The sequence below is a fragment of the Mytilus galloprovincialis genome, chromosome 6, assembly GCF_965363235.1.
Source record: "Mytilus galloprovincialis chromosome 6, xbMytGall1.hap1.1, whole genome shotgun sequence".
Lineage (NCBI taxonomy): Eukaryota > Metazoa > Mollusca > Bivalvia > Mytilida > Mytilidae > Mytilus > Mytilus galloprovincialis.
Genome location: NC_134843.1, coordinates 76,438,665 through 76,466,211, shown reverse-complemented (window position 1 = coordinate 76,466,211; position 27,547 = coordinate 76,438,665). Strand labels below are relative to the sequence as shown.

Sequence of the window (27,547 nt, the reverse complement as noted above, 5' to 3'; positions counted from 1 at the left end):
CGAAAAAGAGAAAAGCAATCGAGTTGAGATGACCAATGATAATCTGTTTATCGATATTTTACCTATGACATGTATGACGATGTTGTCAATTTCATGTCAAATTCATTCGCAACGCCACGTGGCTCCTTAGTTTCTAGCAATAATTTTCCATCTCAAGCGAGTAGCATGATATGAAAAATTATCACAAAATAAGATCAAAGGCAAAATGCAAAAAAATTGCGATAATTATATTTATCATCTATTGGTGTTTGAAATAATTGTATACAGAGAAATATATGTAAGGTATACATTATATAGATAAAGAGATGTGGTATGGTTGCAAAAGGGCAATAATTAATTATCTACGATAGTTCAAATGGCGAAGTTCAGAAATAAGGAATCTATCTACCAAGGTTAAACCTTCATTTTAAGGATCACTGACAATTGATGATATAAAAAAAGATGCGGTATGATTGCCAATTAGACAACTCTCCTCAAGACACCAACATGACGTAGATGTTACCAACTATACGTCACTGTATGGCCATTAGAAATGATGAAAACCCTATACCACCCACATTACAAGCTATATAAAATTTAGAATGGAAATTGGGAGTGTGTCAAGGAACAACAACCCAACCAAAGAGGGAAAAACAGTTCAAGGTCACTGTATATGTATTATATTCTGCATGTCTACTTTTACGTCATTTTTAACTGTTTATAATTGACTTCTTTTCCAACATATGTTTTTGGGAAGTTATCTTCCCAAATCGACATTTTGCCATTCACTCGTAATAATATATCGTAATGAACATAGGTTAAAAATGTGTTTCCTATAGTTTTGACTAGTGACGAAATGTTCTGTGTCAAACTACTTATTTTTTTTATGTTAATCTTGTTATTATTAATTTTTAATAGATCTATTTAAGGAATGACTGTAATATTTTTTCTGTCTATTCGAAATAACATAAAAAATGTGGTGCACACTGAATAACGCGCGTAGCAGGTTATTTACAGTGTGCACCACATTTTTTATGTTATTTCGAATAGACAGAAAAAATATTACAGTCATTTCTTATAATTTAATTCTAAATTCCATTTTAAACTGTAGAAAACCATGAAAAAAACGTTGATGACGTCACGGTCACATGACTAAATTATGTCTATGCATGGAAGTATTATATTAACAGGAACTACTACGACCCGACTTCAAACGTTTCATCTGCGATGCCGCGCGCAATTTAATGACATGTTAATTAGCTTGAAACATGGCACGTGATTTACATACCAGCGTGTGGTGCCCTACAATATTGTCATTCTCGGTTGCTTTCGGGATTACGGAAATAAACGAAGAAATCGAAAGTTGTGATAAATTTTTAGGAAACAGCAATCGGCAAACCTACATCTGCATATGTGTGCCGATTGAGTGATTGATGGATTAATGCGAGTCATCATTAATTCTATAGAGAAACACATTGACGATGGAAATTTGTACCAAATTTATTGAATAAATGCAACATTTTTATTGATTTATTTTTCGGTAGAAATTGGACTATATGTAATGTATATCGCAAGTTGTGATTATATAATAACTACTGTTTACTCCACTGAGTGGCACACATTTCCTGCATATTTAAGACGCATGTAAATTGTCGTTCTGATAAAATCAAAAGATCAAAGATATTTTAGATAAATGTAGGAATTATAAATTTTCGCTCTAAATCCAGGGTAAGATCATTGGTTGGTATATACGAATGTTCAGCTGAACCCCGATGTGTTGATTTTTTTTTAGTACTGCGACTCAAGGATTTGTATAGTGACATTATACAAATTCTTGTGCGACTGTTCAATAATATTTACCAGTATCATTTGGACGGTTTCATTTGGTCGGATATAGTGATAACATATTTTATGGGACAGAAATGTATTATATAAATAGCTATATAACGTAGTTAGATCTCTGTTTTCTTCTGCTGTATTTTGTTGATTGGTACTTGCTCGATTAATTTTCGTATTGTAAACTGGAAATTTCTACTTTCCAGGATTATCCAGTAACTTAACCATATATATTACTCTAAACTTCACAGTTTTAATATTTTTCAAATATATTTATTGTTAACCGGCGGTAACCGGAACACACCTTAATCGCGATTTAAACTTCACCCACAAACTAATAAAATAATGTCACTCACTATTTCAAATCGTTGTAGAATAATTAATTCTGGGCCGATTTTCATTTTTTATGCATCAGTCGTTTTGTTTAAATAAGTTGTTCACGAATAAAGGTCTACCGACGCGATTGAAATAAGTAAAGGTGTTTTCCGACAGGTAATATTGTTAAGCTTTCTCGATTAAAACAGAGACATATATACACAGAGATTGGCAACTCCGTGAAATCCCGTTAAAGATCGCGGCCCGGGATGAGATTCTCGTCGATAAATATTAGAACATGTAACGTGTATATATGTCTCTGATTAAAACCACGTGATTGATAAGAAGTATCTCTGGTCAATTTATGACCGCGGCATCGCAGATAGTCACAAAAGAAATTAACGACAGCGTACTAATTAGACAGTTTCCATATCTTTTCTACAGGGCTACCCGGGTTATAAATAAATGCTAATTAATCGTTGTAGTTCCTGTCAATATAATACTTCCATGGTCTATGGGCTGACAACAAAATAACGTCAGCCAATCAGAAGACGCGTTACATCCAAAATTAAATTATAATAAAATGACCTTTGGTAGTGTCTTTTTAAATGACGTGACGATTAACTAAGGGTTATATGTAGAGTTGTGTATTAAAATTTAACCTGTTAATTACCCCGACTATTTGAGTATATACGGTTTATTTCTTCCTCTGTGATATTTTATCCTGAGGATAATTTGTCACGGTATTTTTTTTCCGGGCATAGTATTTCACAGGTAGATTTTTTCCAGAGGTGTGAAAATCTATCTGTGTTATGCGGATAGTATGTACCTGTATATATTTGCCGTATCATATTTCACAGAACCTTGTGAAATATAGTCCCATTAACTAGTATGTAAGTTGCTCGCAATCAATATATACCCGACTTTAATTATAAAATGCTTCACAAAGGTAGAACAAATTTTGCATAATTTATCAAAGGGAGGTAATTATGAGCAATTAATATTTTAAAGATATTAATATAATATATTCCTGAATCTATTTCATAGTGAAATTTTTCCTTGAATCTTATTTTTTATACATGTATATTCATTTATATAAAAAGATGACTTACAGCATGAATTTTTAATAAGACAGATAACATTTCACAGGTAAATACTATCCAGCTGTTAAAATTGCTTTTGTTCCAATGTTGAACATATAAACTTTTTAAACATACTTATAACACTGAGCAATATTTGCTACAGAAAATGCCACAGCGCCATCGTAGTGCTTTTTCAAAGTTTAAATGTGGTGTAGCACCATTAAAAATTGAAACTGGTCGATATGAAAGAAAAAATCTAGACGAAAGAGTCTGTTTTAACTGTAATATTTTAGAGGATGAAAAACATGTACTTTTAAATTGTCCCTTGTATGAAGATCTAAGACATGCACTTTTTATTGATATATTGTGTCATAATGATATGTTTTTAAACTTGTCTGATGAAGAAAAATTTATATATATATGTTTAAAAATACCAATATTTGTAATATTGTTGCCAAAACCTGCAATAACATTTTAACAAGGAGAAACAGTATTTTATATCATTAACTACTGTATTTGTAGTATTTTATAAAACGAATAAGTATTATTTGTATTTTAATAGTCTCTCATAATTCTTTTAAGAATGGCACATACATGTATTTAATTGTTTTAACTATGTTTACTGTATAATTAATTTTATAATTGTATCTTGTTTTAATCATGTTGTATGTGGTGAGACTTTAATAAACTATTGAATCTGAATCTGAATCCAATATATTGTTATGCTATGATTCGTCTGATTTCCAGATAATCAACAACAAAATCTTTGTCCCCAGACAAAACTATTTATATAGTTAAAAATATTATCATAATCAAATTCTTCCATTACTGTTACATCCCAGCTCCTTTGTTCTAACTGGGGTGATCTGAGCCGGATCACCCCTACCAGATCACCCCAGTTTAAGTTTCTTTGTTATGCATGCTTTCCTTTGTTCTGTAACATTTTGGCGGGAATGACAAATTCAGTATAAAACTTATAATTAATTATACGGAGAAGACTATCTATCAAAATTCACGTAGAAAAAATCCAGTGTATATGCTGGGGTTCGAACTGAAGACCTTTAGCATATCAAGCCACGACACATACCACTACACCAGGACAACTGGATACGAACTATTAGAAATTAAACATACTTAAAGGAAGCAAGATATTTTTATAACTGGGGCGAGTTGGCAGACCTTTACTCAGTGGGGTTTTTAACCTTTTTCGTTCAATAAATGAGTTGTCAGACTGATTGTTCAATCTGATTTTACACTTTTTTAAAGTTGGGCGAGTCGGTTACAAGAGTGGGGCGATTTTTTCATAAAGTGGCGATATAGTGTGGGCCGATTGGCCAGTGGGGCGAGTTGACATTATTTGATATCTACTCATCGTGTTTGGGGGTCATAAAGGGTATACATCATATAGTAATATATAAAGTATATTATAATGGTTGTGTGGCGTTCTAAACTAGATTTTATGAATTGTAAATGGTTTTTCGTCTATTCTTAATCAGCTGGGATGTAAAATAGTTATCCCATTCGGACTTGGTGTGTCAGTGTAAGATCACCCTCTGGCCTCCAGCCATCGGGATGATCTTACACTGACACACCGCGTCCTTATGGGATAACTATTAATTAACAGTAGTATTGCAACTATATTTCTACCTTTACTTTTTAATTTATACTTGTACTGAGATCTAAAAACAACTCACTTTTACATGTATTTCACTTACCTTATTTAATCATGATATTATTTCACAATTACGAAATTATTTCTGGTTTTCTTTCTTATGTTTAATGATAATTTTCTTTTTAATAGACTGATATTTACTTGAATTTTTTCAGGAATTTTTTTCAATGATAATTTGTGAAATAATTCCCATCATAAATTAATACATTTTTTTTACAATATAGGTTTAATTCAAATACACTTTTATTATTTCATATAATTTGTAAAGGATAAGTTTTTTCTAATAACTATTCAATAAGTTAACTAGTCTACCCAGATAGAATTTCACGGCAAAGGAAAAAATATCCCAGGGAAATATTTTCCTCCGGATAAAAAAAATAACAACAACTACTGAGACATTTTTTCCTCAGGATCAAATTTCACCCGGATATAATTTTGCTTTACACATACGGTCCAAATACTCAGGTAGGTGAAATTTACATAAATGAAGAGATAAATGATTTATATAATTCCAAGGCCGCCAGTAGGCACCAGAAGCGACGAAGCAGCGCATCTATTTTGGGTTGGCAAATATCCACTTTTTGATATGGGACGAGCTCTGACTTCCCACGGCCCCAGCTTGTCTGGAAAAACAGCCGTTGGACGTCAGAGTAATCTCAGACTAGGTACTTATATATCCCAAAACAAAAAGACATTAAGTACACTGAGATATGAGAGTACTCTCAGTTACTGTCAGCTTTTTCAAAAATTGTCAATACCAGGACAATTTAAGCATCCCTTTGATTTTTTCTGCTACTAAGTTCAGTATCTTTGCTAGCCAAATGTAACTACCCGAGAGAAGGTGCCAAGGTTAGGTTACGCTGTAATTTTTATTGTGCAACCCCCCCCCCCCCCCCCCCCCAAGAATTTTTTTTCTGATTCAGACAAAAAACTTGAATTAGTTTTAAATGAAAGAAAAAATGTAAGGTTTCAGAGTGATTATAAACGTATTAATTCTTGTTTTTTTTTTTATGTTAGGAACAAGCGGGAAAACATTATATATGTCATTTGTTATAATCTTTCATGCTGTATAAGCAGGATAAGTATAACTGGAACCGTTTTGTTAGAATCCCCTCTCCCCCTCCCCCTTTTCGTTATTCTCATACTTGTCAAATTGTAGGACTTGGAAGATTTCTTCTACCTAGATACATTTTATATTTTATTGTATAAGAATATCCAAGGATTTGTATAGTAAGGGTTTACTATACAAATCCTTGCCAGTTAGTATATATCTGGAACCGTATTGCTAGCACCCCTCCCCCTTTTTTCGTTATTATCATACTTGTTTGGACCTTTGAAGATTTCCTTTACCTAGATACATTTAATCAAACATCCATCACTTAATTGAATTATATAATGCTGGTGTATTATAAGTCTAATTACCATTAATTGATTATAGTTTTAATACAATGACAACCCTAACTGTGCCTTTCACCTTAAGCTTTGAAAGTGTCAATCGATCAACAATAGGTCACGGCCGACTATCAGCAATTTATTAACAAGTTGAATAAATATGCTAATGAACCGATTTAACAAACAAACATTAAGATATTTCTAGGTTTGTTATTGTTGCGCTTACTTTTACTTTCATATTTCAGTTGGAAACGCAGAATGCGTGGTCATCAACCTTTATTTGATCGCCTGTCATTGTCAATCAAGACGTGTCATTCAATGAGAACACTGATATGAGGGTGTCCAATGGGATGTGCTAATCATCATAAATCAAATCTAATTAAGACGACTCCTAAATTAAATTCATTGTGCAAGATTTTTCTACAATGTAATCAAACAATTTACATTAAATTACTGTAAAAACAATGTGTACTTTAATGAATTACTATGTAAAAAGTGTTAAAAAGTGGAGTTTACGTCAATGTCACGTGGTTTTGTGGGCAGTGTCGGCAAATTGATGCCCGCCATTTTGACGAAGAGTGACAACGTCTAGAAGCGAGGGTAAACTGTCAATTATATGTAAGATTGGCATGTTTTGATCTGATTTATGTATCTTTTTCTTATAGTATTTTATGTAATTCTTACTATTCTCTTGTGTGTCATTTAAATCTTAGTTGATTGAAATAGCCTACACGGTAAACAGTGTTCCGTGTATGCTGTAAAAAGATTTTTATTTCAACGATTTTAACAAATTTTAACTTGGTGTAATAGACGGTGAGATGGTTTGACATCTGTATAATCAACCTGATTTTATTTTCAGCACGGCTGTTAACTTGAATATGAAAAATCTTAATATTTCTCCCTTTGTTTTAATGAATATTGATTGTGTAATTTTGACCTGGACAAGATAATTGATAAAAGTCAACAGACCGTGATATTGTGTAAATAAAGATTAACGTGACGGTACCCAAATTGCACCTATTTTGATGGTTTTTTCAACTACGTTTTTTTATGTTTAAGACAAAATTTTCCATTTTGTGTTTATTTTGTAGCCTTGTCCTTCTTTATTATTTAGGTACATCAATTTGATTTTCAATCCATATGGAATCATAGAAAAATTGGTCTGAACTAACCTCCAACCTCTAACTAGTATCAAATAATAAAAATACAAATTGTTTAGTCTCTAGGAAATGTTGTAAGATTTCCGCTGCTATTTTTGCTAAATAGGTGCAATTTGGGTACTCGGTGCAATTTGGGTACCGTTACGTTATAGTTATATGATTGTTATATTAGTTTAAAACAAGTTAAATATGGATAAAACTCATTGGATATGGAATAAATTGATTCCAAGACAGCCCATTATTATATTGAAATGATACATTTATACAGGGTTTAAAATTAGAAAGTGATTTTTTAATTGTAAACATGGTAAAATACAGATAGAAAAAAAACATATATATATATATATATATATATATATATATATATATATATATATTGTACTGTAAATACAGGTTCATGTTTTAATCTCGTTTTAATATTCAATAGTAAAGGAGATAACTGTTCATTTTAAAATAAAATGCATTTTTATCTACATTATTCAATCTTGTTAATTTCTGGGTCTCACTAATAAGTCATTAAAGTGACAATATTTTTGCCAGGAAATAACAAGAAGAAAAAAATAGATAGAAGAAGAAAAAATGTGCAACAAGATAGATCATCAGTGGTGTATCCAGAAATTTTCACAAGAGGGGGCGGTCCCACTGATGGCCTAAGAGGGGGCTGTTTCAGTCATGATAATCAGTCAAGGGTCTAACTTAAATAAGTTTTTAGAGAAAAATCACATGCATGTGTTATTACAGACACTTTCATGAGTTGTCTACTGTTTTTTCCTTCATATGTTTATTATCAGTTAAATATATCATAAATATTTTATCTTTTGTGGGCACTTGGGAATTCTTGAAACTTTGCACAGTAGATTAATATATTACATTGATAAACTAATTTTCTAAGTTTATTAACCCCAAGGGTGACTGGGGTATAGAAATATGGTCACTTGTCTTCTCCCGACCTGCAGTAAAACGCTTGCCGAAGTGGGGCGTCCGTTTGGCTGTGCGGGATGTATCAAGTTCGCAGTTACGTCCGGTCAGAAGGGGGCGTTAAATCTGATGCCTCGTGTAAAGAGAGTGCCACCCTCTTTGCACGTTAAGATCCCTTGCAACAACTCTTTGAGGGGTCTGTAGGTGGCCTGTTGCAAGGCAAAATATCTGTCCCTATCAAATATACCCTCATTTTCCAGTGGCAGTCCAAATTTCCCCGACCATCATCCCAGATGGCCTCTATTGTATCAATCTACCTATTGTATTTATTGTGAACTTGTTCTCGTCCTGAATACGCATGAAATATTTGCCACTGGATGTTAAGCAACCAACAATTAATCAATCAATCTAATTTCATTAATACAATTTTGATCATCCATAGTAAATCAATGAGACAATGCATTTGAGGGAAAATTAAGCTGTAATAACAAGGCGTAGGTATTACAGGCGTGTTACAACTTACTTTATTAAATGACATGAGCAAATAACCCCTTATACGGATAAATCAGCATGTGCAATGCTGAAAACTTTTCACTGTCAATATAAATCAAGATTTGATATTGCTCTTTTCGAACAGGGCCAATACAGAAAAAAGCTGTATTGGCCCTGTATTAATCACGGTTTTTCAAGAAAAACAGGGCCTATACAGAAAAAAGCGGGAAAAAAGCCATATTGGCCCTGTATTGATTACGGTTTTTAATTTTCTTATAATATAATCATTTAATAAAAGTGTTATGAACTGGCTGTTTCTGTATTGGCACTGGTATAGATTCTCGGTCAGCTGTATTGGCCCTCGATCCTTCGGGTCTCGAGGCCAATACAACAAACCTTGAATCTATACCAGTGCCAATACAGCAACAGCCAGTTAATAACACTATAATATTAGAGTAAATGAGACACTTTGGAATTACTTGGAATCTTGCGCAGTGCCTCGTTACAAGTTCTGATCATCATTTCTTACATTGTGATATATGCCTGAGCAAAGGCTTTAAAGAGATATAGAGAAGCTGTAAAAACACCCTTTGGTTATTGCAGGAATATATTTTCTGTGATAACATAGGTGTACAATGTAATATGCATGATTGGTAAACTATGAACTGCTATACCTTTGCAAAGTTAAGTATACATAAAGAAAATTACAATATCAATAGAACTTGTGAAAAATTTAACAAAATAAAGTTTATATATTGTCCCTTTGAAACATGTCACATACATATGTTATTACAGTATTTTGATATTTTAGCCCACAATAACGACATGTTTGTTATTTTTCTCTAATAACTTATTTAAGTTAGACCCTTGACTATTCACTGATTCCTTAAAAAATCAATCAAATTTTCTCTACAAAAACTTATAATTATAAAAGGGTAGATAAGCACCCCCTAAATCCACCTCTCTTCATATGATGAAAACAATTAATTTAAAGAATGTGAAATAATATATACAATGTATATATAATATAAAAAAGAAGATGTGGTATGATTGCCAATGAGACAACTATCCACAAAAGACCAAAATGACACAGACATTAACAACTATAGGTCACAGTACGGCCTTCAACAATGAGCAAAGCCCATACCGCAAAGTCAGCTATAAAAGGCCCTGATAAGACAATGTAAAACAATTCAAACGAGAAAACTAACGGCCTTAATTATGTAAAAAAAAAGAAATGAACGAAAAACAAATATGTAACACATAAACAAACGACAACCACTGAATTACAGGCTCCTGACTTGGGACAGGCACATAAATAAATATTGTGGCGGGTTAAACATGTTAGCGGGATCCCAACCCTCCCCTAACCTGGGACAGTGGTATAACAGTACAACATAAGAACGAACTATAAAAATCAGTTGAAAAAGGCTTAACTCATCAGATGGACAAAAATACAAGTGGATGTAAACATTGTTTCATTTAAAAATAACTCCAACACATTTCCATCACATCTAAATATTTTGTTTTTATATAGTTGACTGATATTCTGATCTAGAATGAATATTTTGATACATATAACTTATATAATTTCTAATGGCAAGGATTCAAATGTTTATAGGATTATAAAACACAACCTTTAAAAGTGGAAGTAATCTATTTATTTAATTGATAATCCACCTTTTATAATAAAAAAAAAAATTCTTCAAAAAACATTTAGGATTTCTAATTTTCTATCATATATAAATCTTCATGATCTTAGAATAAGTAAGCATTTTATAAGCAAGTCTTTAATAACATTTCAATATTATGGAAAGGGTAATTATATACTGATTTTGATTGCAAAGTTGTAATTTGATAGATCATGATTTAAATAAAAGTTAATGAAAAAATTCAAATCTTGACATTGAAAACTTTCTGTATAGATATGTGTCAATAAATTATGAAGTTGTAATTGATATATAACTAGTTTATAAGTCAAATAACCATGACAACTAAAAGTTCATACTTACTCTTACAAAAAAGGATTGGAAGGGTGGTAATGAAATCAAATTATATAAATTATCTAGGCATTTTAATTTTTAAAACTTTTAATGATTAAAATGTAACTTTTTTCAATTTCTGTAAAGGATATGTATAAAAATTATAGGTCTATTTAATATAATACAAATGTATAACCAACATGGTAGACTAGTTATAAATAAAAAGTTATCAAAGGTACCAGGATTATAATTTAGTACGCCAGATGCGCGTTTCGTCTACATAAGACTCATCAGTGACGATCTTATCAAAATATTTATAAAGCCAAATGTTAACATTCTGTTAAAATGGTGAATCAATCTATTATCTCGCGCTTACCACAGCGCTATCAAAAAATCATGGGGAGAACACTGCATATAAGTACAAAATTATAACAAGAGAACCAAAAATAAATTTGTAAATACATTTATATTTACTAACCATGTTAACAGATGTGTCCTGTGGCACCAAGTTTTTATATCTGTTTTGAATAAGATGGGCGACAGATACCAAAGGGACATTCAAACTCATAAGTGGAAAATAATCAGTCAATGCCATGAAATTTAAAAAAAAAGACCGAATGACAATCTCCAGTATACATGGTATACAAAACACAACATAGAAAACTAAAGACTGCACATTACAAACTAACCAAAAACTGGAGGTGGTGATCTCAGATGTTCCAGATGGGTAAGCCGATCCTACCAGAGGCAGATTTAGATTCTGGGAAAAATTTTGTTTACTAAATAGGAAATCACTGAAGCATGACCAGCCCCCTCCTAGACAGCCAGTGGGCCCCCACTTATGAAAATTTCTGGATCCGCCACTGCCTGCTTCACAATCAATTATAACTATAAAATAAGCTTATTGGGCTATGATGTGATTTTCTAAACAAAAAAAAATGTTTTTAATGATTGAAATTTGACATGTTTCAGGGGTGTAGATGATGTCTGTGTTACCACCAGATATTTCACAGTACACAGGAGTGAATTTGTTAGCAGCCATCGTTACAACAGCAGGAATACAGGAATGTGATGGGTAAGTTTTTATTTTGTAACTTTGCTCATTGTTCGTGTTGTTGAAGGCCTCCTTACACAACAGACAACAGACGCAGCAGCAAACATTTTGGAAATTTTCACACCACTAAACTTCATTTGCACTTTGCTTTTCACTGTTAAATTATTGAAGGAAAACAAAAGTGTTAATTGAAATGTTAAAAATGTTAAGATTTAGAATTCAATGTACAGTACTGTAATGCTTTTTGTTAAGAATAAAGATGAAATGGAATAATAATTTCTTCTTTTCCCTTTTTGTGAAAACTGAGTAACAATGATTTCCAAATTTCTTATTGAAATAAAATATGGTTCACCTGTCTATGCAATATTGTAATCATTTGACCTGGACTTGATATAAGATATAAATCTAAGCATGCAATTTAAAAAAGATACAAAATGTATTGATTTGATCAAGAAAACCAAAAAAATACACTACAGTCAATTAAAACCATTTTAAAACAGCTTATCATCATTCCAAGATACAATGTACTGCAAAATATCAATATTGAGAAAACTTGATTCTATTCAGTAATTTATTGTTGACTTTTATGTATGTTTACTTTGTTATAGAACTGAAACAACGAAGAGTAATTCAGAAACAGAGGATGAAAAAAAGGCTATCTATAGGTAAGAAAAATTAGGGAACCAGTTGTCATGGTCATTGCCTAAATGTATACGTTACCTTGTTGTACAGATCAGATTTCAATACACATTAGGCAACCAACAATTACTTGAATATGCAGGTAGCAATTTAGTTTGATCAGACTCCTATCCAGGATTGGTATCTGCAATATTTTGTACTTGTAGCTATTGTACATTATTACATTGGTTGCAATGAATTACATTGATTTCCCAGTTAAATAAAAACCGATAATTTCACATGTGAAATAAACGTGGTTATTTCATTCTCTGATGTCATACAACAGTAGGCGCTGTCTAGACGTCAATAACGGCGGATCAAAACATTGTGAATGCATAGAAAAAAGATACAGTTCCTTACATGCAGACTACGTGAATGAATTTTATTTTTACAGGACATTCGGTCTGGTAAGCATCCTAGCTTTACCAGACCGAATGAAATTTTACCAGACCAATTTTTTTTTACATCTAATTGTATATTATCCGACAAAAAACAACAAACATATGACTTTGTTGTGCCCTACTCCTCCCGGAAATGCAAAAATTAAAACAAAATGATGTAACAAGAGGGGATATTGTTATGAAAGTTGTGCACAATTGCTTGAATGCATTTCAGTGAAGAGTAATGTCCCATTTTATTGGATTTTGACAATGTTTGTGAACTAAACATAATTTAGAGTTTCTGTATAAAATATTATTTCCTGTTTCTTCTTTCTTTTTCATATATCTTTTGGTTTTCAATTCTTGTGGTTATATTTCATAGCTAAATTTTGTGATCTGCTTGGATTTTTATTCATTTATTGTATTTAAATCGGCAAACCCGGAATTATCCTTATCCGTTCCCAGAATCTGATCCGGTTTTATTTACATTTCCGGTTGTGCCAATGATGGCATCCATTGTTGTTTTTGACAGTCAGATATGTTTTTACCCGGATTTACACATTACTGGTTGTCGATGTTCGGCATAAAGCTAGCGGTTGAACAAAATAAACATCGCTGTGGTGAATAATAAAGATGAAAATGAATTTGAGATCGTTTGGCAATTTTGCTAGAATGTTCCATGAAAAAAAACACCGGACATTCGGACCGGAATTCAACAAAATTTTACCAGACCGATCCATTATTCACCGGATTTGTCCGACGGTCCGACGTATTTCGCGTAGTCTGTACATGTTTCATATTAATTTCTTAAAAATGAAAAAAAAGCTATTAGCCAATGTAATAAAAAGAATAACTAATTAAAGAATTCAAATATCGAAAAATATTCAACTCGTGACCGAACAACACTGATAATTAACTCATGCGCTACACGCATTCTTGAATTAATGTGTTGTTCGGTCACTCGTTGAATATTTTTCTCTATTTGAATTTCGATTAGTTATTCTATAATTCTCACAACAGCAGTATAAACAATTTAAAATTAAGACTGTGGTTAAAGGTTTTTAAACATCAATAATTTTTTCATATCTTCCTGAACTTGTCATGATTGTATGAAACTTGGTCCAGAACTCTTTTTATGATCCAAAAAAATAGCAAAATTGACAAAAAGTAATGTCGAACCTGGAAACAACTATTTCCAAATGAACAATCTATAAACCAGAAATGATATTTCAATAACTTTTGGGAAACTGAAGTTTTAGATAAAAATATTACAATGTACAACAAAGTGCTGGGTTACTCTTATTGTTTTACACTGATACTTGATTACTTAATATAATTTCTATTTCAGCCATCCATTATTTCCATTGTTAATGTTGTTATTTGAGAAATGTGAGCAGGCCTCACAGTCAGCAGATTGTCCAAGTTCTGACAGTTTTGATATTGACATTCAGTCCTTCGTACAACGACAAGAGAAAGACCGAAAACCCTTTTTCAGTGAAGACCCAGATTTAGATAATTTGGTATGTTTGTGTCACTGTGAAGTTTGATGGGCAAGAATATAATGGCCTCTCTTATTACTTTACCTGTATTTTTTTAGAATTTGTAAAAGTGACCTAGAGCTTTGTCCAAATTAAATAAACAATATGCTTCACAAGCTACAATGGAGATTTTGAGATAAATAGATATGTTAACTTTTTATATAGGGATCAGTTATGCTTGTATGTACATATATACAGGTGATATATAAAAAGAAGATGTGGTATGATTGCCAATGAGACAACTCTCCATAAGAGACCAAATAACACAGTAATTAACAACTGTAGGCTGCTTTAAGCAGAAACACATAATGTAGCTATTCTTAAGGATTTTTTTCTCCTGGTCTTTAAAAAGTGCATGTAGGTATGAAATGTCAGTTTGAACTATCTTGATAAAATTAATTCAGAAACTAAATTGTTGCATTTTGATATTATTAATCACAGATTTTTATGTCATGTTTATAGATGGTCAAAGCTATTCAGGTATTACGGATTCATCTGTTGGAATTGGAGAAAGTGAATGAACTATGTAAAGACTTTTGTAATCGTTACATAAATTGTCTAAGAGGAAAACTTCAAAGTGAACAATTGTTAAAAGTGGAATCAGACTTTGACGATTCCGATGTTGGTTCACCCCCACCCTCAGGTACAAAAAATGTACCGATAGCACCAAATTTAACATCTACAGCCAACAATGTCATGTTAGGACAGACAGTGTCTCCAGCCTCAGTGTCAATGCCACAGTTAGGTCCAGGTCAAATTATGTCCGGTGGTACGATATATCAAATGGTCCACACACCACAAGGCTTGGTGGCTCAACCAATACAGGTATGTGAATGTTATAATTAGAAATTATCTATCACCATGATTACAGTGATAAGCTAAGAACTAACCAATGTTATATATTGTCTAATAATGTATAATGCAAAATTATCTTTTTAGTCCTCATAGAAATACCATAAATAGTCTTATCTTACCTTCTATAGATTTATGGGGATATAATTGGTTAATGGACTACACATGGTGACTATGTCCTCATAGAAATACCATAAATAGTCTTATCTTACCTTCTATAGATTTATGGGGATATAATTGGTTAATGGACTACACATGGTGACTATGTATATTTCAAATAGGGTGTCCTAAAAAATACATGGTTAGTTACCATATAGGGTTAGCAACCATATGGGGTTGGTAAGGAGTTACTTCCCTTTCAAAACACAACAGATGGCACAACCCTTTATAACAGGGTTGGCAAAAACCCGGGTTTTATGAGTATTGCCCAGCCCAGTGGGAAATACTGGGAAAACCCGGGTTTTACTGGGTTCTAGTGGGTAATACTGGGCAATACTGGGTAATAAAAAATTGGTCTGAATTTTAAAGAAGATTCAGTGATAAACACAAATGCAATACATTTAATAAAATATTTATACCCTATTTTGTTTCTTTAGCATTTGTCTAGATTGGCAAACTGTAAATAGAAAGCAAATAAATCATTTTTTTCAAATGAATATAGCTCCTATTATATAAGAATTAACAATTACATGTATTAAAGAAACATCACATTTAAATAATGAATATGTACTGTCACTAATTAAAAAGTAATTATTCAGATAAGAACACAGATTTGTTTATGTAACAATAATCAGTCCTTTCAATTTTATAAGTGTTAATGGCATGACCCTGTAGGGTGTTCATTTAGCAATATGAATGTATAACAATTAAAATTAACAATTCACTTAAACACTGCAATAAAATGCATTTTTCAAAGTTTGGATTATTGAAACAATACTTGGTAATTAAAAGGTATCTTTAAATGTTCAAATCTTGTATTCTGCCTACATATAAAATTAATAGAGAAGAGAATGAAATTGAATTTTCTAGAAATGACTGTCAATGGTTATCTGTATAAAAAGTATATATGTAGCTGTTATACTATGAAACTATAACAAGTCTTTACTATTATGTGTTAAAATGAGCTTAAAAAATCATATTGCCCAGTGATGCCCACTATTACCCATTTCTGGGAGTATTGCCCAGCCCGGGAAAACCCGGGTTTTCCCGCCCGGGAATTCCCAGATGGGTAATACTTTGCCAACCCTGCTTTATAAAAACAACACATTGTTGGTGAAAAATCTGAAAGAATTCAACAGACGAGGAAATTGATGAAAGGTTGAAATAGATTCATAAAACATGATTAAAGTTAACAAGTTGTTAGTGTGTGTTGGCATTAGAGAGTTACTTCCCTTTCAAAACAAAAATAAATAAATCTGAAAGGTTTCAACAGACGAAGAAATTGATACATGTAATGAACAATTGAAATAAATTCACACAACAAATTTAAAGCTAAAAATTTGATATTGTGAGCATTTATTTTCTGTATAGACAAATGGAAGCAGGATCTAACTAATGTAACTAACAATTTATGATATAGAAAGTTGGACTATAAAATTTGTGTTTGCTCTTTTAAAGATTAATTGGACAGACAAGGATGATACAAAACAAACTATTGATAAGCATTTTATCACTATAAATTCTGAAGAGAATTGATATAACATTAGGTATTGTATCATGGGAATCTACTAAGAATGATATAACTAACTTTTTCTTTTTAGTTTCAAGCAGCACAATCAAATCCAGTCCAGGTTCATGGAGGCACACCAATGTCACAGATTGGGGTTAACTCTGTTACACCAGCATCTAGTGCAGGTTCTATCACTTAAGCAATTAATATTCACAAAAAGGCATTATAGTATCACCTAGAGTTCAAGTGTTTGTAGTTTCAATACTTTTCTTAGAAAAAAAAAACTAAATACTTTTGTAATTGCTGTTTCAGATAGCTTCACTGCCACATACATGACAAAAGTCATAGTCAAAATTATGTGATGTATGTTTAAATGTCCCTCTCCTACAAATTGTTAACATGTAAACAACATGAACATGTAGCATATTAAATTAATTAGAATGACAATTTGGTATAAACATAGTGCATTCATTCATATGACATGATTTCATTTTACTATCATAGATAATTGTAAATTTTGTTCCCCAGTACTAAACTTCTTATTACAGATACATGTATAATTTTGTCTGCATTTTGATATAAGAATTCAATATTACACATTGGTATATCATGGTCATATTGTGTGTAAATTTTTTGACAAGATAAACAGTTAAAATAAGGTATGCAGATAAATACTTTACATTAAACATGTTTAAAGTCTCATTTTCCATTATGTGAAAATGTGTAAATTTGACAAAAACAGTAGGAAAATTGTTCTTATAGACTTCTTCATTTTAATTATACTCCTGCTTAAATATATATAGAAAAGCTTGTATTATGATTTTAACTACAGAACTATTAACTGTATTTTTATGTGTTTGAATTATTCTAGTTTATTATTTCTCGTATGCAATCGCACGCTCATATAGTAGCCTTAATTTTGTATAAGTTACTGTTTATAGTGTTACCATGGTAATTACAGGTGCTTTGTCAGCATTAGCAGGTCATTTAAGTTCTGATGATGAAGATGGTAGTGATAAAAAGAAGAGTAAACGAGGAGTTTTACCAAAGTCAGCAACTCAAGTGATGAAATCCTGGTTATTCCAACATATTGTTGTATGTATAGTAAAACTTTCAAAATAAGATAAAAAGGGGGTGTTCATATATTTTGCCATGAAAAAAATACTGTTTCATTTCACATATTAAAAACTAATTTCAATTAAAAGAACAAATTCATAAAGAAGAAAAATATAAAATATTTTCAGATCTCATAATTGTAGCCATTTTCAGATGCACTTTAATAACAGTATAAGGTCAATGAAGGTCAATTTTAGAAAACTATCCAGAGGAAAACAGTTGAATGGCTTGGTATACCTTGCCTAACCCCATTTTCTAAGCCTCATACAAAAAAAGTTGATATTTTTCTCTTGACATTGACCTAATATTGTATATTTATTTATGTTTGCTAAAATTAAATGTTTGGAAGGTGATTGTCATATTTTAAGTGTTTTGGTTAAATAGATAGATACTCATACTGTAATCCTGTATTTGGATTTTAAGTGTTTTGATTTAATAAATAGATACTCATACTGTATTTTATTTTAGCATCCCTATCCAACAGAAGATGAGAAAAGACAGATTGCTAATCAAACTAATCTTACTTTATTACAAGTCAATAATTGGTAAGTAGTTAAATAACAATTAAAAGGAATATTTGTGTGTTTTTCAGTTTTCCAAAATTTAGTAGTAATTGGTTTTATTCGTGTGGCAACCCTTTATAACCAGGGAAAGTACTTTTAATGGCCATCACCCAAACATTTGCATGCTAAACCATACAATTTAAACTTTGTGAACTGCTTTTACTCATACAAATATAATTCAAGTTTATATTGCATTGAAATTAAAAACCTCTATAAGGATAACTTTTGATATATAATTGACTTCATTGATCTTGTAATATAGGGTTATTGCATGAATATTGGGGAATATTGTCCCGAGTAGAATTTTATATTGCACGAGCTTGCGAGTGCAATATATGTTCTACGAGGGACCATATTCCCCGATATTCATGCAATAACCCTTTTATTGTATAGCAATATAATATTTGAAAGTAAAAATTGGTTTAAACTAAGATTTAAACGTTGATGACGTCATAAATTTTGAAGATTTATTGCACTAGTGCAATATTAGAATTTATTGCACGCTAACTTTTGGTTACGTTCTGTGGGAAATATTATATTGCTATACAATAATAATAAATATCACAAGAAATAAAAAGAATTGAAAAAATGTTGAATTCTAAAATATAAATGCAATAGCAATGATAAATTCAGTTTTACAAAACAAGTCTAATTAAGGTTCTCATCATTCCTGGTTCTACCCCACGGATGGCAAATTTTCATTTAGTGCATGATTAATCTTTTATTTTAATTACAAAATGATTGTTTTCAGGTTTATAAATGCTAGGCGAAGAATACTTCAGCCAATGTTAGAAGCCAGCAATCCAGAACAAGTCAAAACAAAAAAGTCCAAACCTCAAACTCGACCATTACAACGATTTTGGCCAGAGAGTCTTGCAAATCTCCAGCCACAGATTGCTCCTGCCATTATGTCAATAGCCTCTATACAATCAACAGGTTTGTCATATTACTGTTAAAGCAGAAATAAATTTTGTGGAAAGAATATATTCATGAAAGTAAATCCATGTGAAAATTTAACCTTCACATAATTTCACTTCTGTTTACTTAACTCTTACCATGCTGACTTGTTTTCTACAGATGTAGTCTGTATGCTGAATTGTTTTGTTTAAATTAAAAAAAAAATGCCATCATTATTAATTTGTCTTAAACTAAATGATAAACGCCCCGATTGGTCCAAAACTTGATATCCATATAGTTGAAGAACTATACTTTAATTTGTCTAAATGGTTGCTATGGTAACAAACATTTTTGCCTTTTTATTAGTATTTTTTGCATTAAAATGTATTTTACTGGCTAGTCTAGCCATATAATCATTTCTTATCCATCTAAATAAAATTTTAAAATGTAGTAAACTGAAAATTACTGAAAATAAAAATACTTATATCACAAAAATGTGAAATTTTAATGTAAATAATATTTGACTCACCTGTTTTAAGATGCTCTTATTGTTACAAGAAATTTATAAGATAACAAATTTTTGCTTTACTACAAACAGTCTCAACACTATAATAAACATGTAATAGATCATAAGAACTAATTCAGTTTAAGTATTCAAACAAATAAAAAGTGGTTGCTATGGTAACATCTTCGTTTCCTTAGTTTCTATTGCAGGGGAATATGCATTATTAGGACAAAAGTGCAACATAAATTTGACATTTGTAACCTAGAAAGCAGGATATTTTATTTTTGACACATATGACAACTCAGTTTGTAATTCTTATTACCTCTGTTTCTGTCCAGGTTTGAATAATTTCAAGTTATAACTAGTTTTGTGTTCGGCTATATGATTATGTGATGTTTTGATTAGTTTAAGCAATTTTAAATTTTAATTGTTTTCTCGTTTGAATTGTTTTACATTGTCATTTCGGGGCCTTTTATAGCTGACTATGTGGTATGGGCTTTGCTCATTGTTGAAGACCGTATGGTTACCTATAGTTGTTAATTTCTGTGTCATTTTGGTCTCTTGTGGAGAGTTGTCTCATTGGCAATCTGAATCATACCACATCTTCTTTTTTATACACAAGAGTTATCTGTAGATGTACAAACTTAAACGTCTTAAACATATTTTTTCTGATAAAGGAATGGGATTTTTTGTTATGTTCCAATCAAATTCAGGTAATAAAAATACTCTTCCTTTATACAAACAACTATACTGACAACAAATTGTATATACCATACCGCTTTAAGCAGACAAAACCCTGCCAAATCATTGACTTTTGTAAGATCATTTGAATGTACACAACTGAAAAGATTGGTTGCCTCCTAATTAACATTTACTCCATATCTCCTTGTTTGTCTACTGACTAGTACTGTTCTTAATTAAAAATTATGAAAAGGTCATTTGATACTGTAATTGAAAACAATAATCCATAACAACAATTTTATAATAACTAAATTGCTATTTATAACATATAAACATGCACGAAGAAACTATTCCTCATCAACTGATTGGACGGAAGAATTATTCCATCTCTTGTAAGCAACAACATATTCCTTTTGTGTATGCCATATCTTAAAGCATGGCTCAATGCACAAAGAAACATTACATTCTCTACATTTGTAACAAGTCTCATGACCTGGCCGTTTGCGTTTTTGTAGGTTGTTCATATTTACATTCTTTTCAGCCTCATTGCAGACTTTGCATAAACGTGCAATGTTTTTTTTTTTGCCCACCCCTACAATTCTAGAAATGAAATGTCTTTCACTTAGGCGTTCTAATTTTGCATTTGAAGGCCTTCCTACTTTATCACTTTCTATTGGGTTATTAGATACAAGTTCAGTTATTAATTGTCTTCTGAACGCTTTATGTGTTATATTGGGGTGGTCAGCTTTATACAAAGTGTATGCATCTAGAACAGCAATAGCAAGAACATGGAAAATTACCTTTTTCCACCACTTAAATGATTTAACAACACTATTAATGTAAGTAATCATTTGATCAGACCGATCAACACCACCCATATATTTATTATAGTAGTTCACAACACTGGGTTTTCTTATATAATCATTTGTCTCACAGTCACGACGGTGTGTGTTGACCAAATTGGTTTTATGTATAGTTGAAAGCATAAAAACAGCCTTTCCATCAAGAAATTTGACACAATTCAAAGGACCATTACTCATCACAGAAAGATCTCCTTTATTTGTAAGTTTTTTGTCTTTCAAAAATTGTGGAATACCACGACGGTTAGACCTAACAGTGCCTGTCGCTCCTACACCTAGACCATAGAGATCCCAAAATAGTTGGGGTGATGTGTAGTAATTGTCACAATACAGATTATAACCCTTTTCATACATGCCTCTTAACATATCCATGACTAAGTCATACGTCGCGCCATTTGAGCTTGGACTGATACCCGACTTTCCTGTATACAATTTAAATTTTGAAACATAACCGTTACTGGAGTCACTGATCATGTAGGCTTTGATTCCATATTTAACTGGCTTGTCAGGACTGTAAACTCGAAATGATAGATTACCCCTCCAAGGAATCATTCCTTCATCTAATGAAATTGATTGACCAGGTGTGTAAACTGAGTGAAATCTGTTTACAATACGACCATAGAAAGTTCCAAGTTTAAAAAGTGGGTTGTAGTTTGGTTGACCTCTAGCAACAAACTCATCATTGTTGGCAAGATGGAAGAAAGATGACATTAGGAGAAATCTGTCTCTTGGCATAGTTGACGGAAAGAATGGTGTTGAAGTGACAGGATTTTTACTCCAGTAATCAGTCACGTCTGACTGTGACAGAATACCCATTGCAAAAACTACAGCAATGAAACGCTTCATTTCTGTGGCAGTAGTGTTTGTCCACTTTCTAAACCTTGAAAATCTGCTCAAGTTATTGTTTTTATCAAGATATTGCTTTGCGTATCTGTTCGTTTCCTCAGAATTGTTCTCAAAATCATTTTCATTGACATATAAATAGAAATAATCAGAAACGGACGCATTGTCTGGGAGGTCACACTTAATTCCTGGAGTTTGCGTAAAAGGTAGAAGTTCTGGATTTTTTTCACCCATAACCCAGTTATCAATATCAAACAAATCATCTCTTTCAGAAACATTGTCAATATTTAGGTCATCCTCAGCAAAGTCATTTTCAGTAAATCCTTCAAATTCTTCATTTTCACTATCAGTGTCAGCAAATAGTTCACATATATAATCAGCAATAGAAGTGCTGGCTTCTGCCATTATCAGAAAGTAAACACAGAAACGCCCCCTTTTTATTTTATTTTGCGAAAAAGAAAAGATAGAAAAAAATAGCTGCATATTTTGGATAACTCATTGGAAAAACAACAAAACTCATTCATATTTATCAATTTATTTTTCTTGAATATACCTGAAAAGCCCATAAATATGGGAAAATATCAGACGATAAATAGATTTGACAACGGATTCACATTTTGTTTCTTTGATTCACGTTTCTTTTATTTCGGAAAAGAATTCCAAGTTTTCAAAGCTTTACGATGGAATATAGGTATTAACAGCACCTAGAAAGATGGATTTGTGTTCAGGCATTATTAATTTTATGGGAAATGTGTATCCTCAAGCATGGACACTGATAGAGTTACTGAAAAAAACTATAAATTGTTGGTAACAAACTGTGCGGCAACTTTCATTTTCTCTTTCGGAACGTCTCTCAAGCGAGTAAACTTCCGGTTGATATTTCCATACAATTTATGTATTTTTACCACCAAACTTCTAAATTTGCAAAATATCAATCAAATAACAACGATAAATTGATATTCAACTTTAAGACAATATTTTATTCTTACGGTTTTAGACGAAATCTATTTATATAATACAGGAAAGGGCGGGGCATGTGCGCGGGAATTTCATATTTCACGTAAACTCTTTAATTTCATATTTTTACCTAAATAATTCCATTTTTTTTCACAAAAGAACTTTTACACGTGTCAAAATATTCTTCTATTTACCCAGACATATAGTTTTGATAATCAAATGAACAAGAATTGAGCGAGGACGAAAAGGATTTCCCTAGATGTATTTTTAGATTTTTTACGTCATGCCAAAAACAATTTATTTTCCTGAAAGTAAAATTAAAGTGTATATTTGTTTATTATAAAGACTTAAAATGGTTCAAATTGAATAATGGATATAGATCTGATGGCCCATTCAAATTTAAACTCAGAGTTTTGTGATTATGCGAGGATTTTAAGGTTTTTTGAAAGGTCAGAAAATTGCCAGTGTAACCCGTCAAAAGACAGGTTCCGCACTGAGAACGACGACGTCAAACCCGTCAAAAGACGGGATCCGCATGGTAAGGGTTAACAACATAATAATTTTATTCATTAAATATTGCTTGTTACATAAACCATCAAGATTCCAAGCTTCTCTTGACGTGCCCTGTTAAAATCCACTGACTACCAAGGGAAAATCAGCTGATTAGATTGATTGACATACATTTTGTTTACAAAACACTAGAATAACAATACTAGAAACATTATTCATTGATTATGTTTCTTTTAATTGTGAATCTTATATAGAGACAAAACCATGAAATTTAAACCCCACAACAATAAATATTTGTTGGTGATTTTCTCTTAAAACTGCAAAAGATATTATAATAAATTGAAATAATATTTAATAATTGTGTTCTTCTGATGTGCTTTTCTGGATTTATCTTCATCACAAAGACTAAAACCCAATTTGTTTCAAAGCCAGGATGTATTAATAAATGTAGAAAAGTTCTGAACCATATCAACAAATGTAACCTGAAAAAACCTTAATTTGGCTATAGTTAAGTTTGCATGAAGGATTGGAATGATTAATGTTCTTTAAGTATTAAAGATGTATGAACTGACAAACTGAAAATTGTTGCAAAATATAAAACAAATCAAAGAAATCTGACACAAAAGATTCCAGACCTTGCATAGAGATTTTTTACCTGAAATAGGTTAACAGATGTATTAATAATCCTTATCCTTCAGGTCAATTCCAATCCAACACAGCTCATTTGGTAAATATTTTTTCTACTTTCAGAAGAAAAACCAGGTTTCAAAGATATGAACAGTAATAGTGAAAAGACAGAGGACACAGAAACCGTGAACCAGTCATTATCTCCTGTTCCTGTAACAGACAGTTCAGCACTGACAATTGATGATAATTCATAGCATTTGTTTATAGAGATTCTGGTTAAATATTGGAATCTGTCCTATTTGTTTTTGTCAAAAAAACTACAATGTAAAATTACATGTAAATTTGCCATTTCAGAAACTAATGCTTTGTTTATAAATATATTGTTTGTACACCAAAACAAAAGAACCATTATACAGGATATTGTAGACCAATCAAAATCATCATGTTATTGTAAAGGACACTTTTAACCAATCATAATCAGTAAACCATTCTTAAGGACACTCTTAACCAATCATAATCATTATGTCATTGCATAGGACACTTTTATCCAATCATAACTTGGTATACATTTCAGCAAATTTTACACAGAAAAGATGGCATTAGATTCTGAAATGGCAAAGTTCTGTATCTTTTGGTTAATGTTATAGAAAGTAAAATCTTCCCCAACCCTTCCAATGTAAATATTTAATGCATTAATGATTTGTTTGGAAAGGAGCATAAGAGGTTTCAACATATTCTGTAGGTAATAGATATAGGAAGATGTGGTGTGAGTGCCAATGAGACAACTCTCCATCCAAATAACAATTTAAAAAAGGTAAACCAATATAGGTCAATGTACAGCCTTCAACAGGAAGCCTTGGCTCACACCGAACAACAAGCTATAAAGGGCCACAAAATTACTAGACAGTGTAAAACCATTCAAACAGGAAAACCAACAGTCTAATCTATATAAAAAAATGAGAAACGAGAAACACGTATAAATTACATAAACAAATGACAACTACTGTACATCAGATTCCTGACTTAAGTTTGTTTTCAACTAAAATCAAATGAAATATTTGGCGATGTTCCTTTTGCTTTTAATTGTCACAAAAAATTTGATTTTAACTCATCTGTTTTATTTACCACAAAGAGAGTTTACTTGGAAATTTTCTGTTTTAATTTTCACAGAAGTGTTTTTGTTTTACTCACTATCAGTCTTTAATTGTTGGCTAAGATTTTGTAAATGTTTGTTTTAATGTAATTTTTGAATAAGTTTGTACAACAAACAAATGGAAGTTTTTAACGACCTTGACTGGCTATACAGTCCTTGCACGGTTGGTAATATAATATAAGTTTGTAAATGGATGTTTCGAAGAAAAGTATGTGGACATGCATTTTGAATATGTATATATGTGTTAAACTAAGTATGTAAACATGTGTATGAATATGTACATGACCATGGGTATGAATAAGTTTTTATGCATGTGTTTTGACTGTGTAGGATATGTATACATGTGTTTTGACTGTGTAGGATATGTATACATGTGTTTGGATAAGTATGTTTGTTTTTTTGGCATACGTATTTTTACATATTTTAACCTGGATTTATTGTTTATATGAGGATTATTTTTACAGCCGTAATTGTTTTCATATTGCTTTGAGCTTTGTTTATATTTCATATTTGTTTAATTGTTTTGTTGATGGTTGTAGTGTTAATGACTTATAGGGATACAGCGTTGTTAAATATTTTCTTATCTTTTAACACTTTGTACAGTTAAACAGTGATATAACAAAGAAATGTCATAGAATTATTTTTATTTCCCCATCATGCCTTCATATATTGTAACTTCACATAAGATTGTAAATAAGTCTTATCTGTTTAAATTCACCGTTTCAGAATCTAAAGGACTATGGGTAATCTTGTGGTTCGTACACCAAAATGAAAATATTGTTATGTCATAGGTTGAATTTCCATTGTTCAGACCATTTTAAACCAATTACAACATTTTGGTGTACACTTTTGAAAATAATACCCAAAATGCATTGGATTCTGAAAAGACGAATTGACAAATGGCAAAGTTTATTAATGATGTTCATCCCTTTGAGAGGTCATTTTCATTCCAGTTCCTTATTAAATAACAACTTATATATAAAAAGTGCCAACAAGTTAACTCTCCACCAAAGTCACAATGTATAAAAAGTAAACAATTAAATATCTTTTTACAGCCTAAATATAATTTGGATCAGCTTTATAAAGTCAAATTTGAAAGATTCCTACATTGTGTTTTGGTAACAATTTTATGTCTTGGAGTGCCCCAGAAAAAAACCCTAAAAACATGTTTTATCAGAAAAACTCTTCCCACCTTATTTTAATGCTATCTGCTCACTGGGTCAACATAACAATTACCTTTTATTATCTGGTTAACTATAAAGTGTTTACTATCAGATGTCTCATCTTGTGTTTGTGTCCTAGATGAATTGTGCTTTTGTTGTATATTGATTTGAACACAGATGCATATTTCAATGAGATAACTAGGTAATACTTACATCACAGTTCACCAGAATGCAGAGGTTTAAATATTTTCATCTTAATTCTTTAAAAGTGTTCATTAAAAGACAACATTTTATCTTCTATGCCAAAAATAAACTTATCATAAAGTATTTTTATTATTTTCTTATCATTATATGTAACATTTGATTTGGAAGACGACATATTTACTTGTGACATTAAATTATAGTTTCCAACATGTCATTTTCATGAAACTTTGTGAAAATATCACAAAGGCAATTGTGCTGGAGTAGCAAAATTAATTTACGGTTAAAAGTTTATTTATTGATGTATTTTGGAGGAAATAGAATGACTTACCTCCCCTGAAATCCAATGAATTCAGCTTTATAATTGATATATTGTTATTGAAATCTGTTATAAACAGATATTTGTTATTTAATGATGTACAATAAAAGACATGGGAAAAAATCATTGTTTATCATTCTGTATCTTTCCCAT

The 27,547-nt window shown here is 31.4% G+C and overlaps 1 protein-coding gene across 2 annotated transcripts; it reads left to right on the top strand.

Moving 5' to 3' along the window:
* The first annotated feature begins 6,718 nt into the window (after positions 1 to 6,718).
* LOC143080351 (homeobox protein PKNOX2-like) lies at positions 6,719 to 27,203 on the top strand. Of its 2 annotated transcripts, none has more exons than XM_076256163.1 (10): positions 6,719 to 6,876; positions 11,801 to 11,903; positions 12,491 to 12,547; positions 14,289 to 14,460; positions 14,941 to 15,303; positions 17,091 to 17,184; positions 17,961 to 18,094; positions 18,584 to 18,660; positions 19,430 to 19,614; positions 24,682 to 27,203. In XM_076256163.1, exons 2-10 carry the CDS (start codon positions 11,809 to 11,811, stop codon positions 24,810 to 24,812), a joined length of 1,308 nt encoding a protein of 435 aa, XP_076112278.1. In that variant the 5' UTR covers positions 6,719 to 6,876; positions 11,801 to 11,808; the 3' UTR covers positions 24,813 to 27,203. The 2 variants fall into 2 exon arrangements, with proteins under 2 accessions (XP_076112278.1, XP_076112277.1); XM_076256162.1 differs by having other exon boundaries at positions 6,722 to 6,894.
* The last annotated feature ends 344 nt before the right edge of the window (positions 27,204 to 27,547 follow it).